The sequence below is a fragment of the Nicotiana tabacum genome, unplaced genomic scaffold (genome assembly GCF_000715075.1).
Source record: "Nicotiana tabacum cultivar K326 unplaced genomic scaffold, ASM71507v2 Un00006, whole genome shotgun sequence".
Lineage (NCBI taxonomy): Eukaryota > Viridiplantae > Streptophyta > Magnoliopsida > Solanales > Solanaceae > Nicotiana > Nicotiana tabacum.
Genome location: NW_027438244.1, coordinates 168,374 through 193,645, shown reverse-complemented (window position 1 = coordinate 193,645; position 25,272 = coordinate 168,374). Strand labels below are relative to the sequence as shown.

General features: G+C 40.1%; 1 protein-coding gene across 1 annotated transcript; it reads left to right on the top strand.

The window, feature by feature from the left end:
• The first annotated feature begins 204 nt into the window (after positions 1-204).
• On the top strand, positions 205-4,118 carry LOC142178859 (alpha-farnesene synthase-like). Its single transcript, XM_075248635.1, has 7 exons — positions 205-491; positions 569-839; positions 1,343-1,718; positions 1,799-2,017; positions 2,145-2,286; positions 3,360-3,608; positions 3,722-4,118. Exons 1-7 carry the CDS (start codon positions 315-317, stop codon positions 4,010-4,012), a joined length of 1,725 nt encoding a protein of 574 aa, XP_075104736.1. The 5' UTR covers positions 205-314; the 3' UTR covers positions 4,013-4,118.
• The last annotated feature ends 21,154 nt before the right edge of the window (positions 4,119-25,272 follow it).

Below are 25,272 nucleotides of genomic sequence, written 5' to 3'. Positions count from 1 at the left end.
GTTCCCGATTCTAATATACCCCTATGTAATAAAGGTAGAGAGGTTATTTCCAATATACCCTCAGCGAGAAGAAGAAAGAAGATGATGATGAAGAAGAATTAAGTAGAAAAAATACTCACGACGAAGGGTTTCTTTCACTTTGTACGAAAGTTTAGATCTGAGAGCATGATGAACAAATGGTAATAGAAAGATGTGACGTATTCAATCAAACTGTTACATGAAATTTATCAGTTATTTTACCTATATAAGCTCTTAGAAGTTATGAAAGGTCTCCACACTTATTCTTGTATCTTCTCCACCTCTATTATTCCAATATGATACTATCCCAAACCACGTCTTACAGAAACATTGTGTCCCTTTTTTCCACTATGCAGACTAATAAACTTCATAGTACTATTAAAAAGCAAAGTCTTCCTGAAAGGAAGATTTCTACCTATAAACCAAACATTTGGAAATATGATCATCTACTTACTCTTACAAGTGAATATTCAGTGAGTATTTAATTACTTTTATCTCTTAAGTAATGTTCATGTTCGAAATTTTTTGTAATTAATAATCGCTCCTGCAGGAAGAGAAGTACAAAGTTCAGGCTGAGAAGCTAAAAGAGGAAGTTAGTTGCAAGTTTTCAAACAGTACTATTAGTCCACTGGACCTGCTGGAGCTTATAGACAGCATTGACAAACTTGGCCTAAGCTGTTACTTCGAGGTTGAAACCAAGGAAGCTTTGGAAAAGATAATAATGTCCGTGAAAACTAGTTCCACCTCGAAGGAGGAGAATCTGTATGCTACTGCATTGTGCTTCAGGCTTCTCAGGGAACATGGCCACCATGCTTCACAAGGTTATCAATAAGTCAATTAATAATGTGTCTATCCATCATCTAATTAATTATAACAGTGGCACAGCTAGGATTTAGACTACGTAGACAGGGGCGACTCAATAGCATTAGAGGTCTAAACCAAATTATTTTAATAAAGGGCCTTAACTTTATTTAGTAAAAATCATATATTGTATTCGTTAGGCAGAGGATTTAATTTCTAGTTAAGAAATAAATTAAACAGGTCGGATAAAGAGAAATATCTGATTTAGGAAAACATAGTTGAAATTGGAAAGTAAAATTGTTGGAAGAGGAAAATGAATCCAAATCTAAAGGAGGTAAATATGCTAATTAATGATATATGCTAATTAAGGAGGTAAATTTAATCTTTAATACTGTAAATAAAATATATATGAATTATATATAATATATAAATAATTGTAAGTTTGACCTAATTTTTGAGGCCTAAAAAGCAATATAATGTCTTTCTTATTTAATTTCATGTTGTTTTTATTGTTGTACTACAGACATGTTAAAGGACTTCTTCGATGGAAAAGGAAAGCTGAAAGTCTCAGATGTGAAAACATTGTTGGAGGTTTTGGAAGGGTCGTATATGAGCATGGAAGGTGAAAACTTACTAGACGACACACGATTGTTCACAACAAAAAACCTCAAGAGCCTTGTATCTAAATCAGATTACACATTTACTAACAAGGAATATAATTTGAGCAATAGCTTGAGTTTTCCATTGGCATGGAGAGTGAAATGGTATGATGTTAGAAAACATATCTGTGCTCAAGAACTTGAATGCAACAACACAAATCCAATGTTGCTCAAGTTGGCAAAACTTAACTTCAATATAGTTCAAGCCACGCACCAAAAGGATCTCAAACACGTATTAAGGTACTTAAAATTAACATGTCAAATGAGAATCACTTTCTTCTCGTTGTTTATTTGAAAATAATTTCTTGTGAATTTAACAGATGGTGGAGGAATGTTTCCATAGTTGAAGATTTGAACTTTACAAGGGATCGGATAGTAGAAAGCTTCTTTTACGCTGTAGGAGTTGCCTCTGAGCCTCAACAGGGAAGCATGAGAAAATGGCTCACCAAAGTGATTGAGTCGGTGCTAATAGTAGATGATGTTTATGATATTTATGGTTCATTAGCCCAAGTGCAGCAATTCACTCGTGCCATAGAGACGTAAGTTCTCCTAAACTCAACATTTGATACAAGTTAAAATTAATTAACCGTCCTGTTATTTAAATACTAGTACTACGTACATACGTAATAATCATGCATAAAAACGAGATTTTTCACATTTAATTAGGTGGGATCCAAATGCAGTAGAAGGGCTGCCAGAATGTATGCAGATCTGTTTCAGGTCTTTGCATGATACAATAGAAGATATATCTTTTGAAATTCAACAACAAAAGGGTGGCCTTTCAGCATTACCTTATCTGAAACAAGTGGTAAGTACAAAGTAGTCTTCAAATAATATATATATATATATATATATATATATATATATATATATATATATATATATATATATATATATATATATAGAGAGAGAGAGAGAGAGTGACTACCCTTCGTCGGAAAATTATACTCCGTATAAGGTAAAATATTACTTATTATTGATTAAAAATAGACTTTGAACACCCTTACATAGCCCACTGAAAAATAGGCTTTGAACACCTTTACATAGCCCACTGGCAAAGGTTTGAACACCCTTGTTGAATTTCCTGACTTCGCCACTATATATATATATGCAGTATGTATATGTTCGGAATAGTGCTTATATGCCAAGACTGAAGTGCCCGAAAACCGAACTCCTTTTCTCCTATGCTAAATACTAATGGTATCAGTTGTTTTAGGAGATAAATGATACTCTATTTAAATAAAATCCATCATCCAAATTTTCCCATAACGTAGCCGAAGCTAAAGCAACTTGGTTCGAATATATATATAGAGCTAAGGGTTCTAGGCTGCACGCCTTAATACTATATATATTATCATGTCACTTAATAACATATATATACTCCCTTCATCCCAAATTAGTTGTCATGTTTCGCTAAAACCAAAATATATGAACTTTGATTAACATTTTAAAATAAAATTCTTTATTATATTAAAATGAGAAAACTTGTAACTTGTAGTACTTCCGTATAATTTTTGAATTACAAAATTTTAACTTTAAAATATTAAGTTGGTCTATTCTAATCTAGTTTCGAATATTAGTCAAATTAATTTTTGAAAAGAGAAACATGACAACTATTTAAAACAAAGGGAGTATTAATTATTAATTAATCATCTATTCATTTCTATGACAGGAAAAGAATTTAAGATCAAATCCGAATAAGCCAATTTGTCGCATCACCTCAATAATGTTGTTGTAATTGAAAGCGAAACGTACCATGTAGTCACGTCTTTTTCTTTCATTTTTATCTAACCTGTGTTCATGTTAGTATGTTGCATCTTTTACATGCCTCTTTTCATGTATGTTTTACGAAAGTCTTCTGATATTGTTTCAATAATTCAGTGGGTCAACTTTTGCAAAGCCTTGCTGTTGGAAGCAACGTGGTATCACAAAGGTCATATACCAACACTTGAAGAGTACCTTGATAATGGGTGGATCTCATCGTCAGGCCCTTTGCTTTCTTTACATGTGATTTTTGGTCTATCAAATAAAATAACAAAAGAAACCCTTGATTTATACGAAGATTGCCATGAAATTATTTACCACACTTCGGTTGTAATTCGACTTTGCAATGACCAGGGTACCTCAGCGGTAAAACCTCAAGCTTTTACTTCTCTTTTTTTTATGCTTTCCTTTGTAATAATTTCCCCCAATTTCCCCATTTGGCAAGTTCTTAATTTTCATAATATTTCTTTCACGTATAGGCGGAGCTAGAGAGAGGTGATGTTGCTTCATCAATTTTATGTTACATGCAACAAGAAAATGTATCAGAGGATGTAGCCCGAGAGCATATCGAAAGCATAATTTTGGATTCGTGGAAAAAGATCAATTACCATTTTAATACTCTTTCTACATCACATCGAAAACTTGTCAAGCATGTAGTAAATGAAGCACGAATGGCACATGTCATGTACCAATTTGGAGATGGATTTGGGGTTCAAGATGGTGAAACTCGAGATCAAGTCCTCTTCAACTTGGTTCATCCTATTACATAATTTCTGTAATAATCTTGGCCTATTCATATTCATGATGATAAGACATACTTGTAATTTATCAAGAGAAGAATTACAAATAAAAATCAATTAACATTTCTTTAAGAAATACGTGAAAACAGTTATTGACTTGAGTTGAAGAACTTTATGGGATGTCCGCGAAAGGACATTTAGTTGAAGAAAGAGGAAAAAATTGAGAAGGGTAAAAATTAAGAAGAATTCATGTAAATAGCCACCCACGCAACCGTTTAAATTAAAAATAGCCGGGAGATGTATAGTACGTATATGTATAATGCATATTTAATATATACATAATCATGTATAATTAGTATATAATTTTTATATATTGGCTAAGAAAAATAATCAGTAAACCCGACCGACTATTTATGTAAAAGTTAGTCCAACAAAACCTTTAATTTTTTATTGGCCAATATAACTAATAATTAAGATGGTGAATGGGTTGAGGGTACAATTAAATTTAGAGGCGGATCTAGCTTGTAGTCTACGGTTTCAAGAGTGACCCAATAGCCTTTTGCGCTCAAGATCCTATTAATTTATTAAAAAATCCCTAAATATATTTATAGATATTTAATTGTAAAACTAAGGACATGGTCCTTGATAGGAAGATGTGAAAGTCGAGCATTAGGGTTGAATGTTAGAAGGCAGTTAACTATTTTTCTACTACATACTGGGTGTATGAGGCTAGTCTGATAATGTCTTGTCTTGGGCAGCTAGTAGTTCATATTGTGTTCATATTATTTTTCCGCTCCGTTTTCCTAGTATCTTACCATTGTTACTGGTTAATTATTGTTATTACTTTTTACATCTATTTTTTTGGTTCTTAGGTTGCGAGAAATATCTTTTTGGCCGATATATTGTCTCTTTTTGTTTTCTTGAGCCAAAGATCTATCGTAAACAACTTATCTACCTCTCCAGGGTAGGGGTAAGGTCTGTGTACACACTATCTTACCCTCCCCACTTATGGGATTATATTGGGTTGTTGTTGTTGAATTGTATTTGAACATGAATTTTATTTGAAATAGTTAAAGTTTTGTGAGTAGAAGAAAATTTTCACTTGACAACTGCTCTAAACGATATTTTGGGAACTTGAAAAAAAATCAAAATTTTCAAATTAATCATATTCCATGAACAAACAAATAATGTTTTAAAAATTTATTTTTTAAAAAATAGTGCCAAAATTTATGGACAAATGGGAGCTATAGATTTCAAACCACAATTCATATTGACATGACTACTTCAGGAAAAAAGACGAGGATACTTAGAAATATATCTTTGTGTGGCTCAAATTTCATTTGATTTAGACTTGTATGCTGAATCATCTATATAAATCGTTACTGTAATTGACATGGTCCATTACATTTATGTTCTCTAGTATAGTAGTACTATATTATAGCCATCTAGGACCTGTTGCACATTTTTTTTAAAATAACAAGTGAGTAATGTATACGCTCGAAATCGAGCTCGCCTACGACATGGTAGGTCAGGTTCAGAATATGGCAATAAAGGACTGAAGATCAACCCCAAGTCCCACCTGGCTAGAACCTGGGGTTGGAACGACTGCCTTCGAGAATATCGAGGTTGTGATTCCGGAATCGATGTTAGCCCCGAATGAGTTCGAAGAAACATTGTTAGCATAACGGAAGACCGAATATCCATAACCGGTCGGATATTACTGCGAAAATCTCGGCACGTATCTATAAGAAACCGGCAATCGGCAAATCAAGAGATGTTTTACCTTTTATAGAATTGTACCTAGAGTATGATTTCTCTACTATATAAAGGAGGTCTGATAATTCATTTAGCATATTGTAACACACATTCCAAAGTAATACATTATTATTATTCTCTTTAAGCTCTTATTCTTCTGTATCTTGATACCGATCGAAGTGCATTCGGCTCGAGGGTGACTAACCTTCCAAGGCTGAAATTGTCCAATTCATGTGGTTTGCATTTACTTTATCATTATTTATTTCAACCGCAATCTAATTTATCATTTTGTGTCAAGTTAATCCATGTATCCTTAAAACCACTTACAAATTCAATTGTTATCCGATTTTGAGGGTAAACAGTTTGGCGCCCACTGTCGGGCTAAGGATAATAGTGGTTATTTGATACAAATCTCCATAACACATACTACTTTATACTTATTCTTTGAAGTGTCTCTAATTTCAGGTTAAAGCTCAAAATGTCAAACTCTCAGTCAGCACCCCTACATGTTGACAATGAGCCCGACCATCACGGCGAATATAACAACTTAGTGCCCAGTAACGATGTACCACCCGTTGATCCCATCGGAATTTCGGTCGCGGACCCGATTGACGCTAACTCGCATGTAGCTATCAACACAAATCTGCCTACCGATCCCGAGAATAGCATCTGTGGTGGAGCCTGATTGGCAGCTCAAAATACACAAAATATTGGAGGAGACAGGATCAATTTACGGATGATCTTAGAAATATTACAGGATCAACAGGTGGCGATAGCTCAGTTACAGAACAAAAGTCGCGCACCCAACAGAATTGAATCTGATCCATCCCGCAAAGTCCAGCGGGGGACTAACCCCGAGTTAATAAAGATTCTTGAGGAACTAACAATACGGGTAAAATCAGGGGAGAAGAAAATCGAAGTTAATGATAAAAAGGTAGAAACCTACAATTCTAGAGTCGACCAAATCCTAGGCGCACCGCCGATATTGAAAGGCTTGTAATGCAAGAAGTTCATGCAAAAACCTTTTCCTCTGAGTTCATCTACAAAGCCGATCCCTAAGAAGTTTCGCATGCCCGAGATCCCTAAGTACAACGAAACAACCGACCCAAACGAACATGTCACCTCCTACACGTGTTCCATCGAAGGGAACGACTTGGATGATAATGAGATCGAGTCTGTCTTGTTGAAACATATAATAACCTGGTCGGTCATTTTGAGTATTATAACCCTGTTTCCTAAGTTACTACTCAATTTATGCCTTACAATTGATTTATAACCTATAGGGTTTGTTGGTTTGGGTCCAGAATGATTTCAGAGCGAAATGAGACACTTAGTCTTATAATTGAAAACTTAAGTTGGAAAAGTTGATTGGATATTGACTTATATGTAAACGACCTTGGAATTTAGTTCTGATGATTCCAATAACTCCGTATGGTGATTTTGGACTTAGGAGCGTGTCCGAAAAAGTATTTGGAGGTTTGTAGTGGAATTAGGCTTGAAATGCCGAAAGTTGAATTTTTGAGAAGTTTGACCGGGGGTTGACCTTATGATATCGGGGTCGAAATCTGATTCTAAAAATTTTAATAGGTCTGCTATGTCATTTATGACTTGTGCAAAATTTGAGGTCAATCGGACGTGATTTGATAGGTTTCAGCATTGTAAAAATGGAAAGTTTCAAAGTTCATTAGGCTTGAATCTATGTGTGATTCATGTTTTTATTGTTGTTGCATGTGATCTGAAGACTCGACTAAGTTCGTATGATATTTTAGGACTTGTTTGTATATTTTCTACCGGTGTGGGGAACATGTTGTGTATTGTGATTTCCTTCTTGAAAGAAGTAAGAGAAAGGTTTCTAACTAACAAGGTATGTAATTTGTTGGTGACTTAGAGTTTATAATGAGATTCTCTATCTTTTCACAGGATAGATGTGGTGTGTTTTGCGGGATTTAGATTTACATGTACAAGGTGGCAATTCATTCTTGAAAGGAGGATCACAAATTTTGGACAGAATGGTCAGTTTCAGATATTTAGATGAATGCTATAATTGCTTGGCAATCCTTGATAAAGGTGCACATTTCAGAAGGCGCAATGTGTTTTGACTTATGGATGTTCATTGGTATTACGGTACTCACTTGGTTGATAGAATGTTGATATTCAAATTATTGCTATGTGGAACGAAAGAATTATGAAAGTATTCCTCATGGGAAGATCGTGAATGGAAGATGTGTTATTCATTCTAGTGCTGGAGTTGGGACAGTTACGGTGATTCATGTGTTTGATGAATTTGGAGACTGGGAGTTCTCAGAAGTATATTGTTTCGGGTTACGGCCTGTTTGAGGTGAGTATTTTATTTTAACTCAGTGGAGGCACTAGTTGCGTTAATTATTTGTGATAGCTACGCACTATAAGTGTGTATATATGTGAGGTTTGAGCCAATGTGCGGGCATCATGGCAAGTATTCATACTCGAAAGAATGCTTAGGTTATGATATGCCTGGAGTTGATTGTTAAGCGTAAATTTTTAACGTTTCTCATATTCGTACCTTTGTTGAGAACTATTTGGGCTATACTTGAGGTTACAAAGATGTTGATTCCTTTAATAAATCGGGTAGTTACTAATTCTTCGTTAACTTACCGATTTGAGTTGTGATAGCACACTTTGCACATGCCTACCGTATGGCGTGTTATTTATACCATTCCAGGAGCATGTGAATCTTATTTCATTTATCATATACATGTGTACTTATTTGATTGCTCTTGTATGATATACTTGGACTGAAGGCCTGTGACCATGGCAGGTGGATGATATTATAGCACGTGAGTTGTCCGTGCGAGTGATGTTAATGTGAGCTCTAGAAGAGCTGGTTACTGTTATTAAATTTGTGTGTCTTGGTTGTACTATATATAATGAGATTATAGCATTGCAGTTGTGGTGGTGCTTGTAGAACTCGCAATATGGTCCCCTACTTTGAGACATCTTCCATTTTGGGTACAAGGTTGCGCCGTTGTGGCTTGAGTTACATTAGTGTGGCATGTCAGTGGGATAGTTGTGTTTAATAATATATGGTCATTGGACCTATAATGGGTACTATCAGATTTTATTACAGTATATTAGGAGGATAATATTGAAAGTCGTCTTAGAAAGTGATTATGATTCTGGTTGGGGCAAAAGAGCTCTATAACTTGTTGACCTGATGAATGGTTATGAGATTCCGCATGTTTCTTTCATTATCAGCAGTGTACGAAGGTTTTGGAACGAAGTTTTGATTGGTATGGGGCTTACTATTAGTACCAGGTTAGTTTTGAGTAGTTACTATGATCCTAAATGGTGCTGCGAGTATGCGAGTTGTGTAGTATGTTATGTGACTATACTTGGGGTTATGGTTATGGCTTGATATTTCTTGTTCAGACTTATACAATGTGTAGATGTGAGATCCGTGTCTTGAAAAAAATTCTGGAAGTTGGATATTTTCTAAGTTTTACGGAGTAAAGTTAAAGTAAGGATCTTCAATTATGTTGTATTGACAGGCCTATATGGAATAGGGTGGCGTGGGATCAACCCCAGGTATGTGATGGCTTGGAAACAAATCTTGGCAGGTTCGAGGACGAACGTAGGTTTAAGTAGGGGAGAATGTAATGACCCGACCGGTCGTTGTGAGTATTACAATTCCTTTTCAACATCTACTGATCAATTTGTGCTTTACAGTTGTTATGTGACTCGCTGGGGTGATTGGTTCGGGTCCGGTGAGGTTTTTGAATGAATTGGAATATTTAGTTCCAAGGTTTAAAGCTTAGGTTAAAATAGTCCCGGGATGTCGACTTATGTGTAAATGACCTCGGCATAGAGTTTTGATGATTCCAATAGCTTTGTACGGTGATTTTAGACTTAGGTGCGTGTCCGAAAAATTATTTGGAAGCCCGTAGCTAAATTAGGCTTGAAATTGCTAAAATAGAAATTTATGTTTTGAAGTTTGATCGGGGAGTTAACTTTTGATATCAGGGTTGGAATCCGATTCTAGAAATTTGAATAGGTCCGTTATGTCATTTATAACTTGTGTGCAGAATTTGAGGTCAATCGAAATTGATTTAATAGGTTTCAGCATCGAATGTAGAATTTGAAATTTGTTAGTTTTGAATAGGCTTGAATTGGGGTGCGATTCGTGTTTTAGTGTTGTTCAATATAATTTGAGGCATCGACTAAGTTCGTATCATATTATGGGACTTGTTAGTATACTTGGTTGGGGTACCATGGGCTCGGATGAGTTTAGAAGAGTTTTTGGAAGAGTTTGGTGTTTTGAGCATAAGCATGTAATGATCCAAAGGTCCATTTTTAGTTCTAGAGATCAATATTCGATTTCAAGACTGATCATAATGAATTATAGGAGTGATCTGGAAAGTTTGGTCTAATTTCATCAAGTAGCGATTGGATTTCTAGCGCAAAACATGAGTTAATTATTTAACGAGAGAAATTGGTATCGCATTGAGCAAATGAGCTCCAAATTGAGTTTCGATTGAACGACTAGGTTCGTATTATTATTTGTGACTCATAGGAACAAGAATCGTCAAATTTCGAGTTCGTATGATGAGGAGCCTTTTTAGTGAAAAACATTATTGCTGGTGCAAGCAAGTTCTGGCGTGGACTTTTAGTGACGGAAAATGGACTTTTAGTGACGGATGGGCTGAAACTTAAGGACCAAAAAATGGTCATTTCCTTAATTTCGTTTTGGATTTTTGGAGCACGGTTCTTGGGCGAGTTTGAGAATTTCTTCACGACATCGACTTGGGTAAGTGTCCTATATCCAAAAGTGATTATATTTCATAAATTCATAGTTATATTCATCATTTATTTTGTATTTAAATGGAAGAAATCAAGATTTTTACAAAACCTTTCAAGAAAGAAAATTTTATATTTGGAGGTCTTGTTATTATCAGAATTTGATAACATTGGTATGGTTGGACTCGTAATTGAATGGATTGTCGGATTTTGTAAGTTTCGTAGGATTCCAAGACGTGGGCCCCACAGGTGATTTTTGAGTTAAATTTCAGATTTTGTTGGAAAATTTATATTTTCATATGGAATTAATTCCTATAATTAATATTGACTGAATTGAATTAAATGTGGCTAGATTTGAGGCACTCAGAGGCAGATTCGCGAGGCAAAGGCATAGCAGAATAAAGAATTACATAGTTCGATGTAAGTAACAGTTCTAAATTTGGTCGTGAGGATATAAAACCCTGGGTTATGTGTTATACGATTGGTTTTGAGGTGACGCACATGCTAGGTGACGGGCGTGTGGGCGTGCACCATAGGAATTGTGACTTGGTCAAATTCCATGGAACGGTGTAGTTGAATAATCTGTTGTTATTTGTACATTCTCCATGTATTAGTGAAATTGAACCACAAATCATGTTTAGATTATGTGTTGGCACTGTAGGGACCCACAAAGGTTGTGCACATGTTGAATTATTTCCTAAATTATTATTTTGTACTCAGTCACAGTTTACTTGTTTATTTTATCTCAGTCTCTATTGTTCATTATTGATGCCTCATATTATTATTATTATTATTATTGTGTGGGCTGATTTGCATGATCATTGAGAGCCTGAGAGACTGGAGAGAATTATGACTGAGTGAGGCCGAAGGCCTGATTGTGAGATATTAAACTATAGAACATGAGTTGTCCGTACAGCACATGAGTTGTCCATGCAACACGTGAGTTGTCTGTGCGGATCCAGATATTATACTATAGCACGTGAGGTGTCCGTGCAGCACACGAGTTGTCCGTGTGGATCCAGATATTGATACTATAACACGTGAGTTGTCCGTGCATCACGTGAGTTGTTCGTGCGAATTATAGCGCTTGGGCTGTAGGATCCCCTCCGGAGTCTGTACACACCCCTAGTGAGCGCAAGTACCCACTGAGTGCGAGTGATGAGTGTTGAGTGAATGAAATAGCTGAGTGACTCTAGTCCTGAGAGGATGAATATGATTTCATTTTTATTGCACTACAATTTTCATATATTACTGTGTTGGAAATTACTGAAAGATATTATCTTCTTTTCAGTCAAACTTTATATGAAATTATTGTTGAATGTTAAATGTTGAAAATGAAAGCATGCCCTAAATCGTACGTTGGAAATTACTATAATTGGACTCAGCTATAAAGATCGTCACTATCTTGAGCTCTTTATTTAGTATTGTTACTTGCTGAGTTGGTTGTACTCATGCTAAACCCTGCACCTCGTGTGCAGATCCAAGTACCTCCGACACGGCGGTTGCTAGTTTTTCGGAGCTTTATTTGTGGAGACTATCGAGGTATCCTCTAGGTTGCTAGTTTTCTGGGATTTGGGGGTTCTTCTAGGTTATTTAATATTGATGTTCGTGTAATTATTTTAATTTAATCTGTAAATTTTACTTTATACTGTATAATTAAGAAACATTATGATTTCAAAATATTAAAATGAGTAATTAAAGTGGTAAATCGCCGTTGGCTTGCGTGACGGCGGCGTTAGGCGCCATCACAACCTATGATGGATTTTGGGTCATGACAACTTGGTATCAAAGCTTTAGGTTCATTTAGATCTCACGAGTCATGAGAATGTCTAGTAGAGTCTGGGGGATCGGTACGAAGACGTCTGTACTTATCTTTGAAAGGCTATAGTGTTGTTAGGAGCATTCCCCTTCTTGATTCCTCATCGTGCTTTTTGATTCCTTTAAGGCTTATGCATTTATTTCCTTCCTACTCAATATTATGCAACGTGATGCGCTTGTTATCAAATGGGCGTCGAGTAGTTGTGGTGGTACTGCAAACATTATGCAGGATGTTTTTCCCTGCGTGTTCTGGTACGCTATTGTCGTCGCCTTGCGGAAGGATGTTCTGTCGTTTAATCTCAACAACTGTATTTCCGATGGTTTTGAGGTTATGCACAGATTGCTATGATGTTCACAGATTGTTATCGCATGATGTTCACCGTGATGGCACCCAACGTTGCCGTTAGGCAAGCCAACTTTAAACTAACTCAGTGACCTTTCTTTTTACGGTTTAAAAATAGTTGATTTTTATTTTATGCACTATTAAGAAATGAAGGTTTTATATATATATAAAAAAATGAGAGATTAAAATTTTAAAACAGGTGAGACATGCAACAATGCTGAAACAAGATGATCAGCTTGGGGCTCTTTCCGGGTCCCTGTATCCCATCAGAACCATCGACAGAGTCAAGAGAGACATCGATCTTGAACCGAGATCAAACAGGGATCGGTATCAACCGTACAATAGAGACCGAAGAAATAGTGGGTCCGGGCGGAACTCTATGAGAAATGAAAGGAGAAGTGATCGAGGTCAGAGCAACCGGAGACTCATGAGCAAAAACAGCTTCTACAGGCCCGTCGGGCCTAAAGAAGTACCGAGATTATGGGAGAACAACTTCAATGTCAATGTCGCCAATATTGTATCTGCCATCGGACACATCAAAGATACCAAATGGCCTAGACCTTTACAGCCCGATCCATCCCAAAGGGATCCCAACCTAATGTGAAAATATCATGGCATTCATGGCCATAGAACGAAACACTGCCGACAATTAAGAGAAGAGGTGGCCAGGTTGTTCAACAACAGGCATCTCCGAGAGTTCCTGAGTGATCGGGCCAAGAACCACTTCAGGAACAAGGATTCTAATAAGCAGACTGAGCAAGAAGAGCCCCAACACGTCATTAACATGATCATCAGTGGAGTCGACGACGGAAGGAACCTTATCTTTCAACGATGAAGATGCTGAGAGGATCGTGGAGACCCACAACGACGCACCGGTAATATAGGTACTCCTAAATAAATCTTGAATTAAGCGTGTGTTAATTGATCCGTATAGCTCAGCCAACATCGTTAGATCAAGGGTCGTGGAACAACTTGTCCTACAAGATCAGATCATACCTGCGGTCCGAGTCTTGAACGGGTTCAACATGGTATGCGAGACCACTAAAAGGGAAATACCATTACCGGTGAACGTCGCCGAAACTGTGCAGGAAGCCAAGTTCTATGTAATAGAAGAGGATATGAGATACAACTTTTTGTTCGGGAGGCCATGGATTCACAACATAAGAGCAGTACCCTCAACACTGCACCAGATGATGAAATTCCCAACACCCGGAGGAGTCCAAATAGTTTATGGGGAACAACCGGCTGCCAAGGAGATGTTCGCGGTCGATGAGGTGATCCCGACATCCACACTCTTGACATAGGAGGATCCGAATCGAATGGTTAAAGACGGGGCCAAATAGCAATCACTAATACCAGCATCGATGGAATCAGAGGAACGAAGAGTAGACGAGGACGACGACTACGAAATCCAAAGATCATTCATAGCCCCCAATGATTCCGACGCTACAAAATCAACGGTCGAGGAACTGGAACAAGTCATACTAACCGAAAATTTGCCCAATCGAAAGTTATACCTAGGCACGGGGTTAAGCCCCGAGCTCAGGAAAAAACTCATTCAATTTCTTATAGCTAACGGAGATTATTTCGCTTGGTCCTACCTTGATATGTCTGGGATCCTGCCGGAGATAACCAATCACAAGCTAAGCCTCGACCCAGAGTTCCACCCGGTCAAGCAGAAGAGGAGGCCCCACTCCGAGGTTAAACATGCTTTCATCAAGGACGAGGTATCTAAAATCCTTAAAATAGGGTCCATTCAAGAGGTTAAATACCCGGACTGGTTAGCAAATGTAGTGGCAATCCCTAAATAGGAATAAATTGAGAATGTGTGTAGACAATAAGGATGTGAATAAGGCATGTCCTAAGGACTCTTTCCTTTTGCCCAACATCGATCGCATGATCGATGCCACGGCCGGCCACGAGATCCTCTATTTTCTCAATGCCTACTCCGGGTACAACCAAATACGGATAAACAAGGGTGATCAGGAAAAAACTTCCTTCATCACTAAATACGCCACATACTGCCATGACGTGATGCCATTCGGATTAAAAAAATGCCGGTGCCACTTATCAATGCCTAGTAAACCGAATGTTCGAAGAACAAATTGGAAAATCAATAGAAGTTTACATTGACAATATGTTTGTTAAGTCCCTGCGAGCAGAGGACCATTTAAAACATTTACAAGAAACCTTCAGCATATTGAAAAAAATACTATATGAAGCTGAACTCAGAGAAATGTGCGTTTGGAGTTGGATCAGGTAAATTCCTCGGATTCATGGTATCCAACCGGGGAATCAATATCAACCCCGAAAATATCAAAGCCATCGAAGATATCACGGTTGTGGACAACGTGAAGGTCGTGTAAAGATTAACCGGACGCACAGCCGCCCTTGGGCGATTCATCTCGAGGTCCTCCGATAAGAGCCACCGATTATTCTCACTATTGAAGAATAAGAATAACTTCTCATGAACCCCGGAGTGGCAACGGGCCTTGGAGGAACTCAAGCGGTATCTATCTATCCCACCGTTGCTTCACACGCCGAAGAGAGACGAACAATTATACCTGTACTTGGCAGTATCGGAGATTGCTGTAAGTGGAGTCCTGGTCCGGTAAGAGCAAGGTATGCAATTTCCAATTTACTATGTTAGCAGGACTCTAGGTGAGGTCGAAACTAGGTACCCTCACCTTGGAAAATTGGCGCTCGCTTTGCTAAGCGCCTCTAGGAAGCTGAAACCGTTTTTTCAATGTCATCCTATATGTGTTGTGACTACTTACCCATTGCGAAATATAATTCATAAACCCGACCTCTCGGGATGATTGTCCAAATGGGTCGTGGAGATCAGCGGGTACGATATTGAATATCGACCCCGGACCGCCATTAAATCTCAAATATTGGCGGACTTCGTGGCCGACTTTATGCCGACCTTAAAACCCGAGGTCAAAAAAGAGTTAATGGTGAACTCGGGGACGTCTTCGGGGAGCTGGACTCTCTTTACGGATGGTGCCTCGAACGTAAAAGGGTCTGAACTTGGCATCATATTGAAGCCACCAACATGCAATGTAGTTAGACAATCTATTAGAATTGTGAAATTGACTAACAACAAGGCCGAATATGAGGCCATGATTGTAGGTCTCAAACTAGCCAAATGCTTGGGGGCAGAGGTGATCGAAGCTAAGTGTGACTCCCTCCTCATGGTGAACCAAGTTAATGGGACGTTCGAGGTCAGAGAAGAACAAATGGAAAGGTACCTGGATAAGTTACAGGTAACATTACATCAGTTCAAGGAGTGGACTTTGCAACATGTACCTCAGGATAAAAGTAGTAAGGACGATGCCCTTGCTAACTTAGGATCATCGGTCGAGGATGCCGAGTTCAACTCAGGGGCAGCCGTACAACTCATGAGATCGGTAGTGGAAGAAGGACAATCCGAGATTAACTCAATGAGCCTTACTTGGGATTAGAGAAAAAAATATATACAATATTTGAAGGTCGGAAAACTGCCTTCGGATCCAAAAGACTTGAGGGCCCTGCGTACGAAAGCAGCCCAATTTAGTTTGTCCGAAGATGGAACCTTGTTCAGAAGAATATTCGATGGCCCACTCGCAATATGTCTAGGACCAGGTGATACCAAGTACGTTCTGAGGGAAATATAGGAAGACACCTGTGGAAATCATTCGGGCACCGAATCATTGGTTCGAAAAGTAATCAAAGCCGACTATTACTAGATCGATATGGAAAAGGATGCGAAGGAGTTCGTACAAAAATGTGATGAAAGTCAAACACATGCTCTGATGATTCACCAACCTGAGGAGTTGCTGCATTCGGTTTTGTCACCATGACCGTTCATGAAGTGGGGAATGGACATCGTCGACCACTTCAATGGGCACCCGGTAAGGCTCAGTTTATATTATTTATGATTGACTATATTTTTAAGTGGGTGGTAGCCCAGGCATATGAGAAGGTCAGAGAAAAAGAAGTCATCAATTTCATTTGGGATCACATTATATGTCGTTTCAGAATGCCGGCCGAGATACAACGGGAAACAGTTTATCGGTAGCAAAGTGAGCAAGTTTCTCGAAGACCATAAGATTAAAAGGATCCTATTTACACCCTACCACCCTAGTAGGAACGGACAAGTTGAATCAACTAGCAAAACCATACTGCAAAACCTCAAAAAGATGTTAACTGATGCAAAAGGGAAATGGATGAAAATCCTGCCCGAAGTCCTATGGGCATACTGTACGATCTCGAAGTCCAGTACCTCCACCCCGTTCTCGCTGGTTTATGGTGCAGAAGCTTTAATACCGGTTAAAGTAGGAGAACCAAGTCTCTGGTTCTGGTATGCAACCAATGAATCGAACGACGAGGAGATGAATACAAGCCTGAAGCTATTAGATGAAAGGCGCGAAGCTTCCCTTGTTCGGTTGGCCGTCCAAAAGCAGCGAATCGAGAGGTATTACAATCAAAGATCTAACCTTCGACATTTCTTTGTAGGGGACTTGGTGTTAAGGAATGTCATGCTAAGTACCCAGAATTCGAACGAAGGAAAGTTGGGACCGAACCGGGAGGGTCCTTATCAAATTATTGAGATCACCGGTAAGGGAACGTACAAACTCGGAATAATGAACAGTGAGCAACTACCGAACGCCTGGAATATAACTCACTTGAAGCGGTATTACTGCTAAGGTACGACCCCATTCATCTCTTTTACTTATTTGCATTTTAACTAACACTTGGAGGCAACAGTCAAAGAACGACACAATTTGTAGGCCTGAAAGAACGCGTTGCACTCTTTTTCCCTTGAACCGGTTTTGTCCCAAATGGGTTTTCCCGCAAGGTTTTTAATGAGGCAACATTAAATCGTGCTAACTTAGAATTGAAGGACGGTTGCAAATTGGTATCAGAGATCATGACAACAGTATTCGAGGCCTCTCTATGATCGGCCCCGAAAACTGGGGGGCATCACCCTCGGATAACGACTTTAGCAAGGAAAGAATGGTCTCGGCTCGTTCGATAGGATTTACTGTAAGGGCCAAACAGTTGAATTAACCGTGCCCACATAGACTGTTCGAACCCTGACATGAAGCTTGTATGCATGTGTATTCATATATATTACGCACAAAAATAAAAGGAAGTCTCTACCTTGCGGATAAACATCTTATCCCTTAGAATACATGTTCAAAAGTTCATATTCCAACTATTAAAGGGATTACAGAACCCCAAATATAGGATTCCTAAAGTTCACCACGAGCCCACTTTCCCGGATTCCGGAAAATTTTGAAGAAAGTTGTTACCCATAACCTCATGAAGTCAAATATATGTTTTTCATCAATTCCATAACCATTTTTGTGGTCAAATCCCATTTTTACCCAAAACCTAGATTTTCATCTAAACTCTTGATTTCACCAATTTTTACATGTTAATCTATCCATAATCTATGTATTTAACTCATGTTGTGTAGAAATTACTTACCTCAAAGTGCTAGGTGAAAACCCTCTTCCAAAAGCTCTAAAAATCGCCCAAGAGATGGAAGAAAATGAGCTAAATATTCTAAGTCCCGCATTTAATAAGCTGTGTACAGGTCGCAGATATCGCGTTTGCGACACCTGGCTCATAAATGCGAAGGTCGAAAATGTGACAAACTCATCGCAAATGCGAACTTGATCTCCCACTGTGAAGGTCGCAAATGCGACAGGGGGGTTGCAAATGCGGACACTGTTGAGGTCGCAAATACGATCAAAATGTCATAAATGCTAACACTGCCCAGCTCAGGCTTCTTCGCAATTGCGAATCCAAAGTGTCGCAATTGCGAAGTTCGCAAATGCGAACAAATTCTAGCATTTATGAGACCTGCAACAACTACCAAGAAACACAAGAAAAACTAAAGTGTTTTTCATCCTCCCGAACGTCCGAAACTCACCCGAGCTCTCATGGCTCTACACCAATCTCCCACACAAGTCCAATCACATCATATAAACTCGCTCGAGTGATCGAAACACTGAAATAACATCAACAACCATGAATAGGATGCCAAAACACATGGATTAACTCATGAACTTTAAAACTTCTAAATAAACTTCCACACGTCCGATTCCTATCAAATCAATTTGGAATGACGCCAAATTTTGTGTGCAAGTCTTAAATCACCAAACAGAACTATTCCCATTTTTTGAATCCCATTTGAACCTCAATATCACCAAAACCTACTCCAAACAAAATTTAAAGAACTTTAGGACCTTCAAAGAACCAACTTTCACTATTAGGCGTCGAAATGCTCCTGGGTCATCCAAAACTGGATCCGAACATACCTCCAAGTTTGAAATAATCATACGAACCTATTAGAACCGTCAAATCCCCATTATGAGGCCGTTTACTCAAAACGTTGATCGAAGTCTAACTTAGCCTTTTTATCCAACCTAAAAGAACCAAGTGTTCCGATTTCAATCTGAACCCTTCCAAATCCTGAACTAACCATCCCTGCAAGTCATAAAGTAGTAAAAGCACGTATGAGGAGTCTTATTTAGGGGAATGGGGTTCTAAAAAGCAAAACGACCGGTCGATTCGTTACATTCTCCACCTCTTAAACAAATGTTCGTCCTTGAACGGGTACGAAATCATACCTGAAAAGCTGAATAAGTGTGGATATCTGCTCTGCATGTCCTCCTCGGACTCCTAAGTCATCTCCTCGACTGGTTGGCCCCTCCACTAGACCTTTACCACGTAAATCTTATTGGATCTCAACTGGCTCCTCCTCATAATCCAGGATCTCATCTAACTGAATCGTGCTGAAGTCTATCACATGTGACAAGTCGGCATGATACCTCTGGAGCATAGACACGTGGAAAATCGGATGAACTCCCAATAGAGTGAGAGGCAAAGCAAGCTCATAAATGACCTCTCCAACTCGTCTCAACACCTCAAATGAGCCTATAAACCTTGGAATCAACTTGCCCTTCTTCCCAAACCTCATGATTCCCTTCATCGGTGAAACCTTCTAGAGAACTTTCTCACCCACCATAAATAATAGATCACGCGCCTTCTGATCCGCGTAACTCTTCTATATGGATTGTGTTGTGCGAAGTCACTCCTAAATCAACTTTACCTTTTCCAAGGCATCCCTCACCAAATCAGTACCATATAACTTAGCCTCGCCGAGATCCAACCACCCAATGGGAGAACGACATCGCCGACCATATAAGGCCTCAAATGGATCCATCTCGATGCTGGACTGATAATTGTTGTTGTAAGCAAATGCGGCCAAGGGTAAGAATCAATCCCACTGCCCTCTAAAGTCAATCACACATGTTCTGAGCATTTCCTCCAAGATTTGAACTTTCCGCTCCGACTGCCCATCGGTCTGTGGATGAAATGCGGTGCTGAGCTCTACACGGGCTCTGTATTGCTCTCGAAAAATGTGAAGTAAACTGAGGGCCTATGTCTGATATGATGGAAACAAGAACACCATGCATCCGAACTATCTCCTGAATATAAACCTTGGCCAACCTCTCTGAAGTATACGTAGTCACAACTGGGATGAAGTGTGCCGACTTGGTAAATCTGTCAACAATGAGCCAAACTGTATCGAACTTCTGCAAGGTCCGCGGCAACCCAACTACGAACTCCATAGTAATGCGCTCCCATTTCCACTCAGGTATAGTCATCTGCTGGAGTAGGCCACCTGGACTCTGGTGCTCATACTTAACTTGCTGGCAATTTAGACATCTAGCCACATACTCAACTATGTCTTTCTTCATCCGCCTCCACTAATAATGGTGCCTGAGGTCGTGATACATCTTCATAGCACCTAGATGAATGGAATATCGGGAACTGTGCACCTCTTCTAGAATCCTTTCCCTCAAGCCATCGACATTAGGAACACATAGATGACCCTGGAGTTGCAGAAAACCATCCTCGCCGATAGAATCCCCTTTTGGCACTAAGCTGTAGTACCGTCTCTCTGAGAACCATCAAGTGCGAATAATCAAATTGTCAAGCCTTTGATCTGCTCCAATAGTGAAGACTAGGCAACGCCACATGCAAGAACTCGTCTGGGCTCTGAAATATCTAACCTCACAAGTCTGTTAGCCAAAGACTGAATGTCCAAGGCTAGTGTTCTTTCCTTCGCTGAAATGAATGCCAAGCTACCCATACTCTTTGCCTTTCTGCTCAAGGCATCCGCGACCACATTCGCCCTGCCCGAATGATAAAGGATGGTGATGTCATAATCCTTCAGTAACTCAAGCCATCTGTGCTACCTCAAATTGAGATCTCTTTGCTTGAACAAATGCTGCAAGCTGCGATGATTAGTGTAAAATTCACAGGACACCCCATAAAGATAGTGCCTCCAGATCATAAGAGTACGAACAATCACGGCCAACTTCAAATAGTGTACAAAATAGTTTTTTTCATAGGGCTTTAGCTGACGTAAAGCATATGCAATAACTCGCCCCTCCTGCAGTGATTCACAGCCCAAACCAATGCGTGAAGCATTGCAATACACCGTATACATCCCTGAGCTGGAAGGTAACACTAGAACTGGTGCTGTAGCCAAATCTACCTTGAGCTTCTGGAAGCTCACCTTACAATCATCGGACCAACGGAACGGAGCGCCCTTCTGGGTTAATCTAGTCAAAGATGCTGCAAAAGATAAGAAACCCTCCACAAACCGACGATAATAACCTGCTAACCCTCAGAAGCTCCTGATGTCAATCGCCATAGTAGGATGAGGCTAACTCTAAACTGCCTCAATCTTCTTGGGATCCACATTAATACCCTCGCCTGATACAATAGCCAAAACTCACACTTGGAGAACTTAGCATATAGCTTCTGTTCCCGCAAGGTCTGAAGCACCACTCTCAAATGCTGCTCGTGCTCCTCCATACTACGTGAGTAGATCAAAATGTCATCAATGAAGACAATGACACACGAGTTAATGTATGGCCTGAACACCCTGTTAATCAAATCTATAAATGCCGCTGGGGCGTTAGCCAAGCCGAAGGACATCACTAGAAAATCATAATGGCCATATCTAGTACAGAAAGCAGCCTTCGAAACATCCAAGTCCCGAATCTTCAACTGATGGTACCCCGATCTCAAGTCAAGCTTAGAGAACACCCTAGCACCCTGTAACTGGTCAAACGGATCATCAATACGTGGCAACGGGTACTTGTTCTTAACGGTGACTTTGTTCAACTAACGGTAATCAATGCACATCCGCATAGTCCTATCTTTCTTCTTAACAAATAACACTGGTGCACCCCAAGGTGATACACTCAGACTGACAAAACCCTTGCTAGCATCTACTCAAGTTGTTCCTTCAACTCTTTCAACTCTTTTGGATCCATACGGTACGATGGTATAGATATAGGCTGGGCGTCTGGGCCAAATCAATGCAGAAATCGATATCACGATATGGTGGCATGCCTAGAAGATCACAAGGAAACACATCAGAGAAATTTCAGACTGCTGGAACAGAATCAATCGCCGGAGACTCTATGGTAGTATCCAAAACATAGGCTAGATAAGCCAAATAACCCTTCTCGACCATGTGTTGAGCCATCAAAAAATAAATGATCCGACTAGGTGTGCTGATAGACGAACCCTTACACTCCAATCTAGGCAACTCGAGCATCCCCAAGGTAACACTCTTGGAATGGGAATCAGTGATGGCGTGATACGGAGATAACTAATCTATGCCTACGATAACCTCTAAGTCGTCCATATTGAGTAACAGGAGATCCGATCTAGTCTCATAACCACATAATGTGACCATACAAGACCGATAGATCTGATCCACAACAACATATTCGCCCACATGAGTGGACACACAAACAGGAGTGCCCAAGGGCTCACGAGGAATATCTAGAAAATGAGCAAACAAGGATGACACATATGAATAGGTGGACCCTGGATCAAATAATACCAAAGCATCCCTAGCGCAGACAGAAATAGTATATGTGATCACGGCATCTGAGGCCACTACATATGGTCTGGTCGGAAAAGCATAGAATATGGCTGGAGCGCCACCTGGCTGACCTCCACCTGGCTGGCCTCCACCTCTAGGACGACCCCTACCCACCTTCCCTCTGCCTCTTGGAGGCTGGACAGCGGGTGCGGCTGGTGATGTTATAATCATAGGTTGCTGACCCTGTTGCACTACCTTGCCCCGAAGTCTGGGACAAAACCTCTTTATGTGGCCAGGATCTCTACACTCGTGATAACCTTTCGGCACAATAGACTGCTCCCCTGAAGTCTGACCCCAGTGGCCTGAATACCCACTGGAAGAACCCTGAATAGCTGGTGGGCGGTAGGAAATCTCTGGCATGACACTGAAATAGGGTCGCACTGGAGCACCACGAGTAGGCGGCGATGCTGGATATGTAGGCCTGCTCAGCTGGACTCTCCCAAATTGACCTCTGCCCCCAGATGGATAACCACTGAATCCTCCCAAATTATGGAACTACTTTTCCCGCGGCATCTGCTCTCGATCCCGTTGACGATAACCCTCAATCCTCTGAGCTATCTCCACAACCAGCTAGTAAGAGATCCCCATCTCGACCTCTCGGGCCATAGTGGACCGAACGCCGGAGTGCAACCCCGCAACAAACCTATGTACTCTCTCTGGCTTGGTAGGTAATATCATAAATGCATGCTGAGACAACTCATAGAATCTCGCCTCATAATCAGTCACCGATATCTGGTCCTGCCGGAGCCACTCAAACTGATATCGCAAATCTTACCTCTGGGAGGGTGGCATATACCTATCCAAGAAAAGGTGTGTAAACTGATCCCATGTCATGGGAGGAGAACCTGTTGGTATGCCGAGAAGATGTGACTGCCACCATCTATGGGCCCTGCCCTCTAACTGGAAAGTAGTGAGATCTACCCCATGGGACTCAGATATACTCATGTTGTGCAGTCTGTCCCTGCACCTATCAATGAAGTCTTGGGGGTCCTCATGTCACTCACCTCCGAAGATAAGAGGGTGAAGCCTGGTCCATCAATCCAGTAGCGTATGCGACTCGCCGACCGCACCTAGTCTAGGCTCATGTACTGCTGCTGCAACTGGCTGGGCTCCGCCCACGGGTAGTGCACTCGGGGTCTGATATATGGCCACTGTATGTCCCGAAACCTGGGCAGTAGGGGTGTGTGCTCCCCCTTCTGCCTGAGATGTGGCTGGTTCTGCTGGAAATAAACCAGCCTAGGTCATAGTATCCATGAATAGCAACATACGACCCATAACCTCCTGAAAGCCCAGTGCTGACATGAAATCTACCAGGGCTGGCTCCGCTGCAGGCACCTCGCCCTACTCCTCAATAATGGGATCTACTACTAGATCTGCTAGTCGTATAGTTGGGGCAACTCTAGGACGTCCTCATTCCCGACCTCGGGATGGTTCTATCCCTCGGCCTCTGCCTCGGCCTCTAGCAATAGGGGGCAGGTCTTCCTAGGTCTGGAACATCCACAGTGCGCGTTCTCACCATTTGTGAGAGAATAAGAGAAAGAAGCTTAGTATAATATCAACTACACGATAGGCGATAAAGAAATAGTAGTTTGCTAACACCCTATAGCCTCTCGAAGATAAGTATAGACGTCTCTGCACCGATCCACAAGACTCTATTAGGCATGTTCATAACTGGTGAGACCTACGTGAACCTAGTGCCCTAATACCATGTTTTCACGACCCAAATTCCCTTATAGGCCATGATAGCGCCAAACGTTGCCGCTAGGCAATCCAACTTTAAACTAACTCCGTGATCCTTCTTTTAACGATTTAAAAATAGTTGATTTTTAATTTATGCACAATTAAGAAATAAAGGCTTTATATATAAAACAAATGAGAGATCAAAATTTTAAAACATGTGAGATGCGATACATAACCCAAAAACCAGTAAGTGCATACCAACATAATTGTTTTCCAAGACCCAGTGTCACAAGTTTATGAGCTACTAGTAGAATGTACAAAAGTGTAATACACAGCTGTTTGAAACAAAATAGACAAAACAATATGACAAAAGGAAGACTTCGGCTGCTGTAGAACGGGCTCGGAAGATAGCACACCGCAAGTCTCGCAGTAGTAATCAAGTGTGCGTGCCAGACTGATATCCAGAAGCACCTACCTCAGATCCTGCATATCAAGTGCAGAAGTGTAGCGTGAGTACATAGACAACATGTACTCAGTAAATATCTAGTCTAACCTCGAAGAAGTAGTGACGAGGGGTCGGCTTTGACACTTATCATGGACCAACAATAATAATATATACAACTGCTAATTAAACATGGGATATATACAAATGACAATTGAACTCAAAAGCAAGAATTTAAATAGCCGATCCTTTCATCAAATAGAAATTACCCACCCAACTTCTCTCCTTTAATCTTTTAACCTATCAAACCAATGAAGAAATATCAAACATATTGGAGTTTCCAGTATCATTTCGCACGAGTTATGCCGAGGACGTACAGACCGATCCAAAATACATATAAATATACTGTGTGCATTGCCGAGGGTCGAACAACGCAAACCATAGATGCATCTATTAACCTGCCTTGGTGAACGACACGCTCCCATGAGAGTAGTGGAAATTTACCCCGCTCG

What these genes read in the sequence shown, in the direction of transcription:
- LOC142178859 (XM_075248635.1), top strand. Translation starts at nt 315, where the DNA reads ATGATACTATCCCAAACCACGTCTTACAGAAACATTGTGTCCCTTTTT. An exon ending in TTCACTCGTGCCATAGAGAC is followed by an intron (nt 2,018 to 2,144) that starts GTAAGTTCTCCT and finishes ACATTTAATTAG; the next exon opens with GTGGGATCCAAATGCAGTAG. An exon ending in ATGACCAGGGTACCTCAGCG is followed by an intron (nt 3,609 to 3,721) that starts GTAAAACCTCAA and finishes TTTCACGTATAG; the next exon opens with GCGGAGCTAGAGAGAGGTGA.